At 36.7% G+C, this 18,444-nt stretch overlaps 1 protein-coding gene across 1 annotated transcript in view; it reads left to right on the top strand.

Moving 5' to 3' along the window:
• lmbrd2b (LMBR1 domain containing 2b) overlaps positions 1 to 18,319 on the top strand; it is a 21,176-nt gene extending 2,857 nt beyond the window's left edge. The window contains exons 3-18 of the mRNA XM_053648232.1: positions 314 to 414; positions 1,896 to 1,994; positions 5,652 to 5,819; positions 5,908 to 6,118; positions 6,514 to 6,588; positions 7,979 to 8,092; positions 8,265 to 8,448; positions 8,573 to 8,754; positions 10,238 to 10,371; positions 10,894 to 10,999; positions 11,529 to 11,626; positions 12,044 to 12,147; positions 12,285 to 12,331; positions 13,392 to 13,509; positions 13,611 to 13,734; positions 15,702 to 18,319. Of these exons, the coding sequence (XP_053504207.1) occupies positions 314 to 414; positions 1,896 to 1,994; positions 5,652 to 5,819; positions 5,908 to 6,118; positions 6,514 to 6,588; positions 7,979 to 8,092; positions 8,265 to 8,448; positions 8,573 to 8,754; positions 10,238 to 10,371; positions 10,894 to 10,999; positions 11,529 to 11,626; positions 12,044 to 12,147; positions 12,285 to 12,331; positions 13,392 to 13,509; positions 13,611 to 13,734; positions 15,702 to 15,765 (1,929 nt within the window). The 3' untranslated portion in view covers positions 15,766 to 18,319. The remainder of the gene's footprint in view (positions 1 to 313; positions 415 to 1,895; positions 1,995 to 5,651; positions 5,820 to 5,907; positions 6,119 to 6,513; positions 6,589 to 7,978; positions 8,093 to 8,264; positions 8,449 to 8,572; positions 8,755 to 10,237; positions 10,372 to 10,893; positions 11,000 to 11,528; positions 11,627 to 12,043; positions 12,148 to 12,284; positions 12,332 to 13,391; positions 13,510 to 13,610; positions 13,735 to 15,701) is intronic.
• The last annotated feature ends 125 nt before the right edge of the window (positions 18,320 to 18,444 follow it).

Genomic DNA, 18,444 nt, shown 5'->3' with positions numbered 1-18,444 from the left:
TCTGTAGTCCTGGAGGTGGAAAATCAAGAGGAATTTGATCTACTTGTGTGGTTTTTTTTTTTTAATTGAGTAGGCTCGCACTTGTACTTTAGGAACGCACTTTGCATGATGCTAATCTGGAGGTAATTATGTTTCCTGACCTGTTACATATATTAGCCTCATGGCTCCAGAAAAAGAGAGAGAGAGAACAGACAGTAGACATCTCTCCGCTGATTGATTAATATTTTCTGTTCCCTACATTGTTTTCAGTTCTTCACCATACTACAATCACACACAACTAAATCTCACTGTGGTTTTTTATTCGATATCTCAGACAGTATACAGGCAGTGTGTAAGCAGCCATCAGGCCCCCACTCCGGGACCTCAGATCTCCAACCAGACAACAGGAAATGCAACTGTTGCACCCACTATTAGGTGAGGCTGTATGACTCATCAGCCTATTATGAATAATAATAATAATAATAATGATGATGATGATGATAATAATAATAACACTATATTTATTTTGTACTATACACATTCACGTTTGTAATAAATAAAATGTTTAAATTTGCGATTAATGAAATTTAATGATACTTTTATTTAACATCTACAAAGATTGTTTTAACACTGAAAAGGAAAGAATTTTTATTTTAAAAATTAGTACAAAATTGTAACATTTTACAGTTTAAAAAATTCACTATGAAGTTCTGCTGAACTTCTGCTGGAAACTTGGGCTCTGCTGATTCCGATAGGTTTGTAATTGTTATGAAAATACCAATGATACTCTCAGTGGGCCTCGTTTATGAAGCTGGATATGAACAGATTTATTCATGAATTATTTGTAGAAGCATTTACACAAGGACTGTGGTATTCAGAATATTGAAAATATTGTTGTTGTTTTTTAAAAAAAACAAAAAAAAAGTCCATATCCTACCTATTATTCACTCATTTTTTTATTAAGTCTAGCAGTGTAAGTGTAAGCTCTTTTGACATGTGGTATTCTGTTGTACAATGTTGAATAATTTGCTACACAATTCTTTTTATACGTTGTCTATTTCCATTGATGAATAATGGGGGTCATTCATTCTCTTACTGTGTTTTACCTTCACAGTGTTGACTACAAACAATCTAGGACTAGCTAGCTTACAGTTTACCAGATAAAATTATAGAAAAAAATAAAAATGTGTACATACAACCAGAATGTTTATTGGTGTGCTTGTCACTTTAATTTCTCCAACAAATCACACCTTGAAGTAGGACCAAGCATCAAAGCTTTTGTATGCCTTCAGGCTTCAGGTATATATAAATGTGGGGAAAACCGATTTCTGGCCACATGCCAATTCATGCCAGTTCATGGACCATAGGTTCTTGGGCAAGTTGTAAGGGTCACTGTTGAGTCCAACTCCCTTTAATTTAAGCTGATAATCGTTAGTTATACTAGCGTTTTCACAGCTTCCCCTATTAAAACCAGCCATTTTGTTGGATGTTTTGCCATTCAGTCCAGCCGAGGGGGGCATGTTCCAGCGGAAAAGTGACGTCACTGTGTACCCTCTATTGATAATATATCATCATATTCCCCAGCCCTAATGGATAAATCTAAACATAATCATGATCACAGAGGAGATTTTGTGATCTTTGGGTGGAAAGTATCTCTTGATTTTATTAACATAAACAACATGAATGAATCTCTTCATTATGCTGCCGTTTTACTGCTCGTTTCTTTTCATATGCAGGTGTAAATCAGCCGAGCACTTTGAGCATCACTTTTTTATACATGAACGTAGTTGAAACATTGATTCATTTTATTTTTAAAACTCTGCTACACGTTTTGATGTCATGATGATGATGATGATGATGCTGGTCACAAATGATGTAAAGTCATGAAGGCACACTGTTTTGTGTTCATTTCACAGCATTGCAACAGTGTGTCACAAGCCATGGAGCTACATTCCTGATGGGATCATGCCTGTCTTCTGGAGGGTTGTGTACTGGACCTCACAGTGTCTTACATGGTGAGATGGCAACACAGTTCCCTAATAACTAATCTTAGCAACCTGCTAAACAGCCTATTTAGAAATCTTTTTCTACATAGTAACTACTATCTGACTTACCTCCTAATCAGCAGACATACATTAGGTCCTATCAAATGCTCATTTGTTGATTTGTCGCTCCTTTGCTCTGTTGTCCTCTGATCAATTGTTGATTATGAGTTTGTATTATTCCACAGCGCTGTTGAATTCTTGATTCTGATTGGTCAGAAGGTGTTGATTAATTTTCTAGAAGAGCAGCTCTGACAGTAGTGCACCAAACAAATCCCAGGTTAATGCACTCAGTCTAATATGCTATCTTTGCCACTGTAATGTCACGTAAAGGAGGCGAAGATGAATGCAGGTGCAGTAAGAGGCATTTATTAGAAGGACAGACAGACAAATCCGAAACGTGAATCAAACTGTGAACAGGAAACATGCAGAGGTCAGGCGATCTATGAACAGCAATTTCAGGGAAGTCCAAATACAGAAACCAGGGAATAGTATGGGATGGATAACCGGAGCACAACCATATGGAACAAAAGTCTTGGCAAAGTCTGGCAGCAAAAACTGACCATTACTTCGCACTGAACACGGAAACACAAGGCGTTGAATATACAAACTAATCAAAGGGCAAATGGAAACAGGTGCAAGCAATAAGGACACATGAGAAAGACAACCAATGACAGGACATGGGTGGAGACAGGACATAAAACAAAATATGGTCTTCGAGGCAATAACAGCCTCCACTTTTCTGGGAAGGCTTTCTACAGGATTTGGAGCATGTCTGTGGGAATTTTTCCCTAATCAGTTAACAGAGCATTAGTGAGGTCAGGCACTGGTGTTGGTCGAGGAAGTCTGGCTCACAGTCGACATTCCCATTTATCTCAGAGGTGTTCAGTAGAGTTGAGGTCCGAGCTCTGTGCAAGCCACTGGAATTCTTCCAGACCAAACTCATCAAACCATAACTTTATGGACCTCGCTTTGCGTGCAGGGGCATTGTCATGCTGGAACAGGAAAGGGCCTGTTGCCACAATGTTGGAAGCATACAATTGTCTAAAATGTTTGCAGCATTAACATTAGCCTTCATTGGAACTAAGGGGCCCAGTCCCTTCCTTCCTTCAGCACTAATGATTTACCATTCCCTTGAATTATTTTTTCACATTTCATTTACACCTCTCTTAAAATGCGTCAAAAAGCAAATCATCACAAAAGTCCTCCTCCCTCGTGCAAGGAGTTGTGGGCAATGTTTGCTGTAAAAGTGTCCATGGATCCACACTTTGAAAATGAACCAGAAATAGTAGCCCATCCAGGTACCTTTGGGATACCCATTTCAATATACTGCAATTTGGGACACGCTAATTCTAATCTCGGGTACTATCTAGGACAGATAGTAGGCAAATTGAGACGCAGCACTAAGGTCAGCTCTCATGAGATGCACTGTAAGATCATTAAAATGGAATGTACTAGAATACAGCTTTCTTGGTGTTGTTAACTTCAAGCAGCCTTTTCACAATGTCCCGAATTCCCATGATGCCTTATGCGCAAGAAACACAATGATGTATAGACCATGTTGTAAATGTCATCTGATATGACAGACAATGGTCTTACCCACTCTTTCTACCATTAAAGCCTGGGGGAATGAAAAAAACCTTATTGGATTGTTCTTACGCAGTCCTGTAAGGGGTTTCACTGGGCATATGGCAAAGATTACTGATCTATAGACAGTGACACTGTAAATTTTTAAATGGTAAGATTACAGTTTTGCACACCGCAACCCAGAATCCTTAGAGACATTTAATGGGAAACGAAAACTCTCACTGGCTCAAATGAGAACAGAAAACACTGACTCTTCAGTTTGTAAACCATTTCCAGTTTGACACATGTATCAAAATACAGACTTCATTTGAAGTATAACCGAGAGACCAAGACCTTCTCGTTGCTTTTATGTTGCTGCCTATGCTTTCACTTTTGGATGATCAGCCAACCTTGTAATTAGAATTTGACCATAAACATGACAATAAATCAATAAATCTTCTACTTGTTACTCATGGCACAGTATTTTTCTACTATAATGCTACTGTAATCTGTTTAAAAAAAAAAAAAAGTATATCTATTACATTTTTTTGCCTTGGTATTCAGGGGCCAGATTCACAAAATAAAATTCTTCTTAACTGACATTTTCTTCTTATTTTCTACCTTAGAAATAAGAAGTTACGTATATTTTGTATTCCCAAAAGTTCTTCTTAAGAATGTTACTAAGATAAAACCTAAGAAAAATTTAAATTCTTGAAAATAGTGTTCTTAAAAATCATTGTAAATAACTTCTTAAAATCAGGATAGTCGTAATAACCTGTGGTAGATTTTTTTAAATGAATTTATTGGGTTGTTTCAAGTATTAAACATTACACAATTATAAAACTTGTAATATTATTTATTATATGTTAGAATACTGCTACAATATTTTAGCTCTTGCCTACTGAAGTTTTTGTTTCTTTTCTTCTCCTCCATTTCAAATAAGCTGAATTGTTTCTACTTTCCAGCAAGTAAATTCTCCTATGTTGGTTAATGTCATTAAACGAACCCTTTACGTTTGAATAAATGATCAGGAGGTGATTGCTACTTAAAAATAAAAAGGATAATAAATTGATACATTTAATATTTGGCAGTATTGAATTTGTTGTAGCTATTACACTACTGTCATTTTATTCTTAAGAAAAAAAATTAAGATGTTTTTAAGAAAATATTTGAGAACTTAAGAATTTTTCAAAAATTGCAGGAACATTCTTATGAACTTGAAATTTATCTTAACAACTTTCTTAAGAAGGTTTTCCTGAATCTGGCCCCAGATCACGATTTTCATGATTCTTTGACCATTTCTTTTTAAAGAAACATGTTTTATTGTATATTCGGTTGTATTCTCAAATTTGATTGGTCAGGATGCATTGATCAGTTTTCTATAACAGTAGTTCTGACACTTTTGACACTATTGCTGCTGCAAATCACAAGTTTATATTAATGCACTCATTCTAATATGTTATAGTTCCTATAGTAAGTGATCATTCCCCGGGGCACGGCAAATGCTCCACATAAATGGATTAAAGAACATGTATAATTGTCGATATGGTGATGTTTTCTGTAAGGAGATGTTAATTTAACATGTTTGGAAAGAGTCTCTAATGTTCGTGCTTAAAGCCATAACTTTGATTTTTCGAGCACGGGAAAATCTTCAGGATTGAGAAGGTTGTGCGTTCCCGTTTCCTGTTAACAAGACAAGCTGCATTTTTATTGTCTTGTTAACTTAAATAACTTTTTCTTCTGTAACCGCACTTCAGCTGTGTGTGTAAGATCATGTAGTACAACGTCTGTTGTCATTGGTCACAGTAAAAATATTGCAGATTATATTTCACATGCATCAATTTTCACACTTGTTATATGACTGATTTTATTGATTATTAGGTTATAATTAAGCTTATCACTTGATTTATTAGTTGATTGCTATTTAAGACAATGAACCGTTGCATGTTTATTCATCTGGATCCTAAGCGAGTACCCATATAACTCATTGTTCTATAATTTGCATTGATTATATGCATGTTTACAAGCTGTTTTAATCTGGTGCGTGTGCATGTTTGTTTCTAGGCTTCTTCTGCCCTTTATGCAGTCGTATGCCCGCTCGGGGGGCTTCTCCATCACAGGCAAAATAAAGACTGCTCTCATCGAGAACGCCATCTACTACGGCACCTACCTGTTTATATTCGGCTCCCTGCTCATCTACGTAGCAGTACATCCTCAGTGGAGTCTGTCCTGGTAAGAGCACCTCAGCAGTCATGCAGCGCACACACTGGCCTTGTCTCACTGTGGTTTATGACAGAATCTGAACTCATCTTTTTACCAGGTACGAGCTGCAGACGATCGGCATCACAGCGGCCAACACGTGGGGTCTCTTCCTGTTGGTGCTGCTGATGGGCTACGGCCTGGTGGAAATCCCACGCTCTTACTGGGAAGCGTCTAAACAAGGACACCTGCTCATCAAGACTTACTTCAAAGCAGCTAAGCTGATGACGGAGAAAGCAGACGCAGAGGAGAACCTGGAGGACGTCATGGAGGTGGGCAGTGCATGCTTACTAAAGCCCTGCGACATGAAAATTATACCGATACTGATTTCCTGATGTCTAAGAAGTAAGGTATAAAACATTTGGGAGTGTGTTGTTACAGGAAAATAATCAATGATGGAATGATGTGACGATAAATGAATGGAATCCAATAAGTGAATGGAGCTTTAGTAGTGGCTGTTTTTTTTTTTTTTTTTTTTTTTTTTTTGGCCAGCTAATATATATCGATTAGGCCATTTTTGCAAACAAAAGCAAAAATCTACATGCAGCCACAAGTAATGAAACAAATGTGACTTTCCTAATAGTATATAATAACTGTGACTGTAATACCTGTGTTTATCTTTATGACAGAATGTTAGAGCTAAACTTTTTTTTTCTGTATAATACAGGAGGTGAGGAAGGTCAATGAGTCTATCAAGTATAACCACCCCTTCAGGAAGTATGTTGATACAATCCTTAGAAAGGTAAGAAGTGTGTATAAGTGGGTCACAGGAAACAGAATGTGAATACACAGTATTTGCGGCTTTCATTTTTTTATCGATGCGTTTTCTTGACTGTAAAGTTTGTCACTGTGAATCGATTACAGTTAAATTTTATGCTAGAAACATGTATGTGATCAGACATGCTGACATTTTATTGAACTGTTTTTCAGTGTTCTGCTTCACCACATTTCTAAAACAGGACTGATCATTCATTTGTGAAATCACCAAAATGTCAGTTAGCGGTGTGTCATTCGTGAATGAGTCAGTTCTTTGAGTCTGTCCTTTTACCTGAACATTGGGCGCTGACTCATGTCTGAAGTGTCATTATAGATGCTTTCATATTTTTGCAGTGCTCAATCCTCTATAGCTGTTAATCAGATAGTGTGCAGTCGTGACCAAAAGGCATCCTGTGAATTTGATCGATTTGGAGACATTCTAGTGAGAATAGTGAGGTGTGTTTTGAATCCGAAACTGCACAAGGTTTTGTCGACTTCACTGCTGTTTGTTATGACCTGTAATATATTGAGGAGGTGAATATTAAGGTACAGGAATATTCTTTGAATGCTAGTTTAAGGAAGGTTAAGTGCAGGCATTGTACTATAATAGCAGGGCTTTTGACATTTATTTAAATTGTTTTATACAGCATAATATTATATTGTCAATCAGAATGTATAGTATGGTTTTACTGAACAATTTAAGTGATTGATAGGCAAAGATCAATGACTTTCATCAGCTTTGGGTTAAAAAAAAAAAAAACTGGTTAACTGAGCTGATAGTACTGCTTCACTTAAAATGAGATCAAATTCCCATCATTGTGTCAGTTACTGATGCAAGGAGAAAACATGAATTCCAACAACCACTCCTCCTGTCAATCATAAACTGGCGAAATATCTCATGCCACGGAGATATTTATAGCTTCCGATTTCATTTGGATTTAAATTGAAACTTTGAACTGCCAGTGAGCGCACAGAATGAAAGTCTCACTGAATAAACAAACTAAACGTAATATACAGTGCTAATGCATGTAACATATTTTTTCAGTACGGACATTTGCATGTTAAATTCACTAATTCAGTGCACCTTTCTTCTGCATTATGTTCTTGCAATTTGGGAACAGATAAATGTTTGTTTGTTTTTTACTTCAGAATTGTATTGCCGGCCAAAAAATGGCAATATGTATCATATTGTGAAATTTGTCTATCAAGGAGTCTTTTTATAATTTTGTTTCGAGGCTGTACAAACAAAAATTCATGGTACAACAACAACAAAGCAACATATTGTATATATTGAGGTATAAAAAGGACTTATTGTCCAAATCATAACATAATATAATGACATGCAGTCTGATTAAATGCTGTACCTGTATTTCCAGTGTCCTGTTGAATATCAGGAGAAGATGGGCAGGAATATGGATGACTATGAAGATTTTGACGATAAACAGAACACTTATCCCAGTGAAAGGAGTTTGGTGAAGCTTCACAAGCAGGTGTGAAATGTAAACCTCTCTTCTACTTGTGTTTCCATTCAGAAATGTGGTTGCGGTTCTTTACTCTGAACATTCCAAATGTATTCCTTACATAATTAAAAAATAATAATAATTAAACAGCGTTTGGATGCAAATCTCATGTTTGGATCATATGTGTACTTCATTCCATCAGGTGATTTACGCTGTGCAGAGACACAACCGTACACAGGTACAGTGGCAGATTCTTCTCGATCAAGCCTTTCACCTGGAAGACGTGGCGAAAAATGAGACCAGCTCATCTCGCCAGTTCGTCCACAGCTTTGCACCAACAGAACCTGCGAATTGGTTCACTCGGTACATCTACACACCTACTGTAGGTCAGTACAGCATGAGACATCTATAAATCACTAAATAAACTGAGAAACCAGTACATGCACAGCAGCGAAGTAGATCATTCACGCCGTTTTGTACGTTACTGTATTGTTCCCTGTGTTTTTTTAGAATGGTATTGGAAATGTTTCCTGAAGCAATGGTTTTATCGTGTGTTGGCCGTGGTCCTGTCCCTCTTCTCTGTGGCTGTGGTCTGGTCTGAGTGCACCTTCTTCAGCACTCATCCTGTCCTCTCTCTCTTCGCTGTGTTTATCCGGCTCGCAGAACAAGATTACAACTACCTGTACATCGAAGTAAGCCAAACCCAGCTCTGTGTTTAAATCCAGAATCAACCGTACAGAGAAGATTGTTAAGCTAATACTGTTGGTAATATAGTCACCTCTGAAAGTATTGGAATGGCAACGGCAGTTGTTGTTGTTGTTGTTTATTTGTTTGTTTGTTTGTTTGTTTGTTTTTGGTCCTACATTGAAGACATTTTGTTTGAGATCAAAAGATGAATATCAGACGATAGATCATAATTTCAGCTTTCATTTCCTGATATTTACATCTAGATGTGTTAAACAACTTCGAACATAGCACCGTTGGTGGCAGACCACACAGTTTCTAGGTGAGCAAAAGTATTGGAACAGACTGTCTTAAAGTAAATAACTCTTCATATTTGGTTGCATATCCCTTGCTTGCAATAACTGCACCAAGCTGGTGACCCACTGACTTCACCAAACTGTTGCATTCTTCTTTTGCAATGCTTTTACTGTATCTTCTTTCAGTTGTTGTTTGTTTTGGGCGTGTTTCTCCCTTCAGTCTCCTCTTCAGGAGGTGAAATGCATGCTCAAATTGGGTTAAGGTCTGGTGGTTGACATGGCCAGACTAAAACCGTCCACTTTTTCCTCCCTGATGAAGTCTTTAAACCCAAGGCATGACACTACCTTCACCATGCTTGAGCGATGAGCTTGTATGTTTTGGATCATGAGCAGATCCTTTCTTCCTCCACACTTTGGCCTTTCCATCACTGTGGTAGAGGTTAATCTTGGTTCCAGAATGTTTGTAGCTCATCTCTGTATTTATTTGTGGCTTTCAGATTCTTATTGCTGATGAGTGGTTTGCATCTTGTGATTTGGCATCATCTTGTGGTTTGGATTGTGATACCTTCAACCCTGCCCTGTGGTTGTTGCCCTATAGTTGGTGATGTTACTGACTGTGTTGTTTTGGGGTTTTTTTTTTCCACAGCTCTCATAATGTTTCTGTCATCAACTACTGTTGTTTGCCTCAATGCTCATGCAAGGCTCTGATAGATTTTCCCTCTTTTCTCAGCTTCAAAATGGCTTGCTTTTCTCCCATAGACATCTCTCTGGTCATCATGGGGGTTTATCCTTTTTTAACAACAAATACAGTCTTCACAAACAAAACCCAGGGCTCCAAGTAAGGGTGGGCATTCAGAGCTATTAATTGCTTAAACAGTCTATCTATCAGGGCACACCTGGGCAACAAGAAACACCTGTTGGTCACATGTTCCAGTATTTTTAATCACTTGAAATGTGGGTGGGTTGTTTAACACATAGAGCTGTAAATATAAGAAAATGTAAGCTGAAATTTTGATCTATTGGCTCATACTCATCTTTATCTCAAACCCAAATTTCTTCAATGTATAGCAAAAAACAAATTGGCCTGATTGTTTCAATACTTACAGAGGGGACTGTACATCTGCAGCTTCATCCTAATTTGGTTGGGTTGTTACTTTCAGTTCTCATATGCTGATATTTCTGATTTGTCCTTTAGATGGCATGTTTCATCACAATCTTCTTCTTGTGCACTTGCGTGTACTCCACTGTGTTTCGGATCCGTGTCTTCAACTACTACTACCTGGCTTCACACCATCAGACAGACGCCTATAGCCTTCAGTTCAGCGGCATGTAGGTCCACAGAGAAGAGCATAAAAGGAAGCGTTTATACAGCATAAACATTTTGTTTAATTTTTACATTTTTTCTACATGTAGTTTACCAGCCACCTGCTTCATATCTGATGTCTAATTTAGAAGCAACTGAAAGCTACCAGTTTAGCCTTGTGCAAACCGCATGTCTTAATAATCACACTCATCTTAAAAGATATCATTATACTTTACATAAACAGTTTATAAATTAGGACTTCTGTGAATGAATACATACAGTATATAAATCAAATTGAACTAAAAAAAATTATTTATTTAAATCACAACATAAAATTCCACCTTCAGAATGCGGTGCAGTGCACTACGTTAAAAAAAGTGCCAGCAAATTGGTAGCTATAAGTATACTTTTAAGTGACAATAGCCTAATTATTTAAACTAAACAAGCAAACTTGGCAAATTAAACATGTCTTGGCTGTTCAGATATGTTTGAAGAGGGGGAAACTTTATGTTCATTTCATTTTTCACCAAAGTGTAATTATTCTTTAGGCTTTTTTGCCGTTTGACTCCGCCCCTATGCCTGAACTTCCTTGGCCTGATTCACATGGACTCGGCTATCTCTCACCAGGCAAAAGAGCAGACAGCCTACACTTCAGTAAGTCTCACCAGCAGCAGTGTGTCTTTTACTGCTCCTCACTTTGGTTTTACGGTAAAAAAAAAAAATTTAAGATTCCATTAGGGCTGGCGATATCTAAAAATAATTCTCACAATATATCCATATTAAAATATTGCGATTATCAATAATATCGTGGCCATTCCACAACATTAAATATAACGATAGATGAATAAAATGTGATGATCAATAATATTGCAGATGTTTCACAACATTAACTATTAATAGATATATAACATGGATATAACAATATAACAGTATAAATGGATAGAATGTACTTCAACGTAAATATCGTTAGTATTGAGAAATAGATAAATAGCTCAAATTTAAAAATCGGGACACACTATTACAGGAAAATAATCAACTTCAGAGTAGTAAGAATAGTTCCACTTTGCATCAGTGTGTATCTCACAAACCTGTTGCTGATTATTTTCCTAACAGCACGTCCTGTCATCTTTTATTCATTACTTAGCACTCTCACACTCTCTCATCTGGATCATGTCTTTTACAGATCATGGGGTCGATGCGTGTCCTCTCCTTTATTGCCAATGGATTTTACATCTACTATCCTATGCTGATTGTCATCCTCTGCATTGCCACATACTTCAGGTCTGTCATTCAAATATTCCACCAGAATATCGTCCAAAAACTCAATTTAACAGCTTAAAAATCTTGTATCATAATGAGACATTTCCATCAGGCAGAATAAACATTCATCAATAACAGAGAGGTAACAACACGTTGAGACATAACCATAGCAACAACCACATTTATTTATAATAACCTATTAATATAAGGATTGTCACTTTATTATACACAATCACTGAAATTATACACAGGGGCTAAACAAAGACCAGTGTGAGATAATTTTCACCAAAGCACTGTGATCTGGAAAATAAAGAACTTATTTAATTATGAATAGAATATATATATATATATATATATATATATATATATATATATATATATATATATATATATATATATATATATATATAAAATAAAATAATGGTGTATATACTATAGCCTTGGTACCCGCTGTTTGAACCTCCTGGGCTTCCAGCAGTTTATGGGAGATAATGAGATGACCTCTGACCTGATCGATGAGGGCAGGGAACTACTGCGCAGAGGTGAGTGCATATTTAGGGTTGGGGTTTAGAGTTAGGAGCATTACACCAATAATCTACAAGCATATAAGAACAAAATGCTTCGTTTTCACTGCAAAGAAACCTCTCCATGCTTTTTTTGTTTCGTTTATTTGGTGCAGAGAGAAGAAAACGGCAAAGGATAGAGGATGGGGAGAACAGAAGAAGAGTAAGTTTATTTTTTGATCTTTTAAACATTAAGTGTAAGTTTTCTATGATTTTGTTATGTTTATGTTAAGATTAAGATGTTTTTTTATTCTTACCTAACAACAATCAGTTCAAGCAGTATAAACAGACATTTTAGGTAGGTTAAAATGATCATCACAGTTATTTTGGTTACTATTGAAATGATTAGAATCAAAATAGTGTTATTACACTTTATTATGAATTTTTTTGCCTGCATATTTTTTTAAGTAGAGAAAGCTCACCTAAATGTTGAATATGCAGAAATAAATAAATAACTAAATACATGCATCCATACAGAAGTTCCAGTTTAATTCCAATCACAGGTTTATGTTAATGCGTTTGCTCTAATAAGTTATTGTTTCTATAGTAACCGCTCATTCACGGGGACATGTATAGCAGATGCTGCACATCTAAGGCTAATAATAAGCAGATTAAAAAACTGGGTTGTTTTTTTTCATTTGTTAATATGATGAAGCTTTCTGTATTTATTTAACATTTATAAATTATGAGTAGTCTCCAGTGTCAGCACTTGGTAACATTCAGTACATTTTCCACCACAGGAAACTCTGTGGTTTTTCTGTAATAAGCTGCTTTTTTCTTCTTTATCATCTTCAAAAGAAAGTAAAGGGATGACCGTTTCTACATGTTATAACATAAATGGATAAAAAAAAGTATGATGTTTTCTTCCTTAATAAATAAAAATGACAGTAACTGGAAAATTGCTGTGGTAAAAGAGGAACAAAACTGAGTTCTGCTGTTAATAATCATTCGTCACTGATACAGTACAGTAACAATCCTCTAAAGTGTTTTTTTTTCCACAAATATCTCACCAATATTGTGGTCATGCTTTATTAATTCTGGAAGCCAATAATAGTGTTCACGTTGATTAATTGTGCAGCCTGTTTTTAAAGGAAAAGATTGCAAAAGTTTTGGTTTTATGCTTTTTATGATGTTTTTGTTATGTTTTTATGTTAACTACGTCTTGATTCAGATGTGTTGGATATGAATGAATAAACCCTAATTGAAGGGTTCCTCTGTGACAGGAGTGGCGAGAGCGCTACGGCCAGCAGAGAGATGAAACAGGAGCCAGAAACCGGGCCTCTGCCTCTGAAATGAAAGAAACCAATTACGCTGACGCACTCGGCTCCAACTCAAACAGACGTGAGTTTCATACCCTGACCACATTTATCTCGGTTATACACCGACTTTTTGCTGACTCGACTTTTGTAACATCCTGTTTATTCCCTCTCACTCTTCCACAGAGGCTAAATACTCTCGCGGTGGAGGTATGCGCTCTGAGAGAGACCATATAGAGCTCCTGCAGGACGCGGAGCCTCTGGACTTCAATGCAGAAACAGTCAGTGACGACCCGCTGGAGTCCAACAGGTTTGGTTTTCAGATTAGTTTTGATCTGTTGGTCAACTTTCACTTACCTACCCACCTGATCAACTATCTGCTATCGCAGAATGGAAGTAATGTTGTCTTTAAAGCATCACTCTTGTTTTTGTATTTTTTGAGTAAGAGAGATACAGGTTGTTTCTGATGAAACCAGAGATATCAGACTAACTAGTAAGCTCAAATTTGTCAGTAGTATGTTCACACTATTACAAAACCCATGATTTTTTTAGTTCTTATATTTATCAATTTTAGTCTGTATGACTGGTCCCCTGAATTGAATGGGTTTAATCCAAACCTCGACATTTTAAAAACAACTAAATGTCAACGTGGTCCTAATGTCTTTTGTCAGAGTAAACTTATGTCAGGAATAAAAACTCACTGCCTCCTATCAGTATAGTAAATAAATAATATTATACCATGGTCTGTCTGAATACTTGATTCTGATTGGCTGGAAGGTTTGCTTTCATACCATTGAATTCTCAGGTAGTTCCAGTCAGTTGAATCACTGTTCTAAATTAATGCGCTGCCTATAAACAACTGTAACCATAGTAACATACAGTTACAGTTGCATACAATAGTTAAACTCACAGCTTCATTATGAGTAGAGATGTGGCACGGACACAGGTAATTCACACACGCACAATCTTTCTCTCTCTCTCTCTCTCTCTCTCTCTCTAACTATATTATAGTTTATTCAATAAATTGAATCTTCTTGCACTACTTTATCTCTGTGTATGATTTAGATCGAGCATAATTCTAGATCTAATGACCCGTATATAAAATAAGTAATGAAAGTTAACTGTTATTTTTATCCTTTCAGTCAAAGTTTGCACTGCAAACATAAATGACAGCTTTAATTTGTCAGTGCTGGCAAGTGACCATGGTATAAGCAGGATAATCCATGTCTAGGTGTGCATTACGCACTTTTAATGCACTCCGCGGAGGCAGCCACAGCTTCGCATCGGGTGTTTTTTTTTTTTTTTTTTTGCCTCCACGTCGTGCATTAAAATCTAGCCGTGGTTTAACCCTTACAAATAAACTGAATACAAATGTTTTAATTGTTGGATTGTGTTCATGTAATAAATCTGTCCTGATTGGCTTAAACAGTTGAGAAAAGTGCAAATAATTTTGAGAACCCCTGATGTATTGGAGCCACCAGTCAGTTTAAATTTGTCTGAAAGCTTGACACCAAGCTGACAGTGGTACTAGTATTTTCAGCGCTGCATGTTGCCCAACAAAATTAGGTTCCAAAAAGTCAGGTGCAAAAACTGGGTTAGGGTTAGGTTGCAGGCGTGTCAGGATGGGTTATATTTATGCAAAGCAGAGTTACTGTTACAGCCCTGAAGTTAATTATTTTCCAATGTCCTGAAGTGGTTTATTCCTCTTATACAACAGCAATTTGCCAACAATTAAATTTTTTTTATTAAAGAACATGTCATACTTTTATCTGTTAATAGTTACATTTAATGTTGTAGAATGTCTGTGAAACAACCAAGAGCTTTAAACAGTCGTTAACTGACTGTTTCAAAGCACTGACACTAGAGACTCCTTCTATAAATGTTGAATAAACATCTTCTCACAGAAAACATCACCATATCAACAATTATCCACTTGTCTTTGTCAAATAGCGCCCATAATACAAGTTTGTGTGTATATTGTCACTATTGAAAGGATTAGAACAAGGTCATTAATATGACTACGGTCACAGCTGCTGTAATAAATACTTAATCAGCACCCTTTGACCAATCAGGTTTGAGAATTCAGCAGCACTGCAGTTTATATAATGGATTTAACTCTGAGGTGGGGGTAGTAGTATCACACAGGCAGCTGTTTTAGCAGAGCCATGTTGTGATGCTGGTGCATGTAGATGTGTGCTCAGATAAATACTAATGTGCTGACTTTATGATTCCCCACTCCCCCCCCTCTTTTTTGCTCATTCTCTCGCTACACTACAGGCACACAGGAGGACGGTATCTCTCCATGTCCTCCTCACAGAGCAGAATCTTTGATGACGTGTAAACACATTACGGCAGGAAGAGCAGAAAGGAGGCTGAAGTTATGTTCTGCTCAATCTGACATCACGTAAGGAGACATTATAGGACTTTGTATCCTTCATGAATGTAGAATGTTACATTATGCTGAGAATGCACAACAGTAATGGGTACTCATGTTGTATCCTTGAATGGAGAGTATGTAACTACTAAAAACCCTGTTCCAATACTGTTTAATTGCTCCCTCGTTGACTTCCCCTCTCTTTCCCCTTGGATAAACGTTAAAGGTCCTTCTATAACATTATTATTATTATTATTATTATTATTATTATTATTATTATAAGGCATAAGGAGAAGGAACTTACCCAAAAGGCATTGCGATTTGACCTTTTCAGACGAGCAAAAATTGGCAGAAGGTGTTGTGTAAATAGGAGCAATGAAATAATTTATATTTCACGTTTGATTGTTGCTTCACATTGGGATTTATGTTACCGTCTGCTACTTACTGTAGCTTTTAGCTAGTTGGTTCTGTATATAGTTCAAAGGAAATCAGACATACAGTCGCAAAACATCTGATTTGTTATATCTTGATGCAATATGAATGGCTGTGTAATGGCATTACTGTATTTGTGTTCATAGTTGCTCCATATTTCCTGAACCTAAATAGATTTGGTTAGCCTTGACTTCCCCGGGGTGAAGCACTACAGTGTTTATTTAAATCACCATGAGCTACGTATGATTCACTTCTGCATGAATCTCTCATAGATGGGATTTGGAGTGGGGTGGCAACGGGGGTGTGCTCGCTCTTCCTGTTATACCTGCCTCCTGTTGTTTGATGTAGGTATCACACTCTTCCGAGTCAGCAAGGGCATTTAAAACAGTAGTGAAACAATTGGGTTTTTTTTTTTTCTCTTAAATGCTGCATGTCAAAAACTGGATTTTTCTTCTCTTTGCATACAGAGAAGCTCGCTGGTCAGTTACTATGTAAACCTGAATGACCCAAGCATTAAGTCACCCCAGGCATGGTGCAATTAATATTCAAATATCTACAAGAACTTAATTTTGATTGCATTCCTTTTACTGCTAATATCTAGAGGTGCCAACATCTATAATTTAGCCGTAGCATTTATGATTACAGGCTTACCGAAACTGAATGCTTGAAACTTGGATAAATGTTGCCTGGTCGTTGTCCATCCACCTCAAGTTTTGGCATGTTGTGCATTCTGAGATGCTTTTCTGCTCACCACAGTTGTGAAAGTACTTATTTACGTTACCATAATCTTCCTGTCAGTTCCGGTCAGTCTGGCCATTCTCCTCTGACCATTCTCAAGGCATTTCCACTTGCAGAAGTTCTACAGAACTCACTGGAGTTTTTGTTGTTGTTGTTGTTGTTGTTGTTGTTGTTTTTGGTTTTTCAAACCACTCCCGGACTGTTGTGAGTGAAAATTCCAGGAGATCAGCAGTTTCTGAAATACTCAAACCAGCCCGTCTTGCAACAACAACTATGCCACAGTCACTGAGGTTGCATTTTTTCCCCCATTCTGGTGTTTGATGTGAACATTAACTGAAGCTCTTGACCTGTATCTGCATGATTTTGTACATTGCACTGCTGTCATATAATTGGCTGGCGTACAGGTGTTCCTATTAAATGAACTGTTTACTGCATTTGACCCCATTTGGGTTTGGCAGGTCTGCTTCTGGTAGCATTACTTTTGCTTTGCCATGACTTTACCTAGGTGAATTTGCGAGTCTCACATTGTAGATAAACTGTAATTAGTCCCAGATGTAAATTTTGTCATATTATAAAAAAATATATAGAATATATACGGTGTTTGAGTGCTCAAGTGAGATTTGTTGGTTGAAAGGTTTAGTGTCTTCAGCAGAAAATAAACTGTAATAAAGTTTGGAGTCATCTCACATGTAAAGAGGTTGAGAGTGGACCTTCTAGGGAGGAAATATATATTTAAGGAAGTACAAAACTCTACATAGTGAAGTATGATTTAATTTAATATTCCGTCCATTTAAGTGGTTTATTTAACGCCTACACATGCTTGCACATTCACATACTGTAATTAAATCTAATATTTATTCTCATTAAATGACTTGCTACGTACATATGAGGTTTTTTTGTGTACGGTGCAGATGGGCTTGTGGCCAGGGTTAAACTCTGAAATTAACTTTGCCAGGTGCTGGGTTAAAAGCAGAACCACACACTATTATGTTTGGGGGTTTTTCTGTTATCAGTTAAAATGGCAAACATCATATGAGTGAATAATGATGGCATTTAATGTCAGTGTTTTTCAGTTTAATGTTTTTTTTTCTTTTAATCTGATTTTGATGTATGAAGTTGACTGACATACTGTATCATGCAGCGATAAAGTGACCTTATTTTTTGTGTGTCATGAGAAAAAGAAGGATTAAGTTACCTGCCATTCATCACTGCACTGTCATCCTGAATGCAAGAGAAATTCAGACTACTGTGGCTTTTCTTTTTAATTGTACATGATGCATAATGATTAATGATCAGTAGAGTCGTTTTCAGTGTCACATGTGAAATGTGTAAAGCTGATTTTATTCTTTACTATTGTAGTCACTTGTGGGGTTTTTTTTGGTCGTTATTTCTCTGAGGCTTAATCATTAATGATAGTCAGTGTGAGGTTACAGAAGATTATAGAAGTCATGCACAAGCATGAATATTACCTCAATT

The sequence above is a fragment of the Ictalurus furcatus genome, chromosome 18, assembly GCF_023375685.1.
Source record: "Ictalurus furcatus strain D&B chromosome 18, Billie_1.0, whole genome shotgun sequence".
NCBI classification, from domain to species: Eukaryota; Metazoa; Chordata; class Actinopteri; order Siluriformes; family Ictaluridae; genus Ictalurus; species Ictalurus furcatus.
This window is presented reverse-complemented; position numbering and strand designations above follow the sequence as displayed.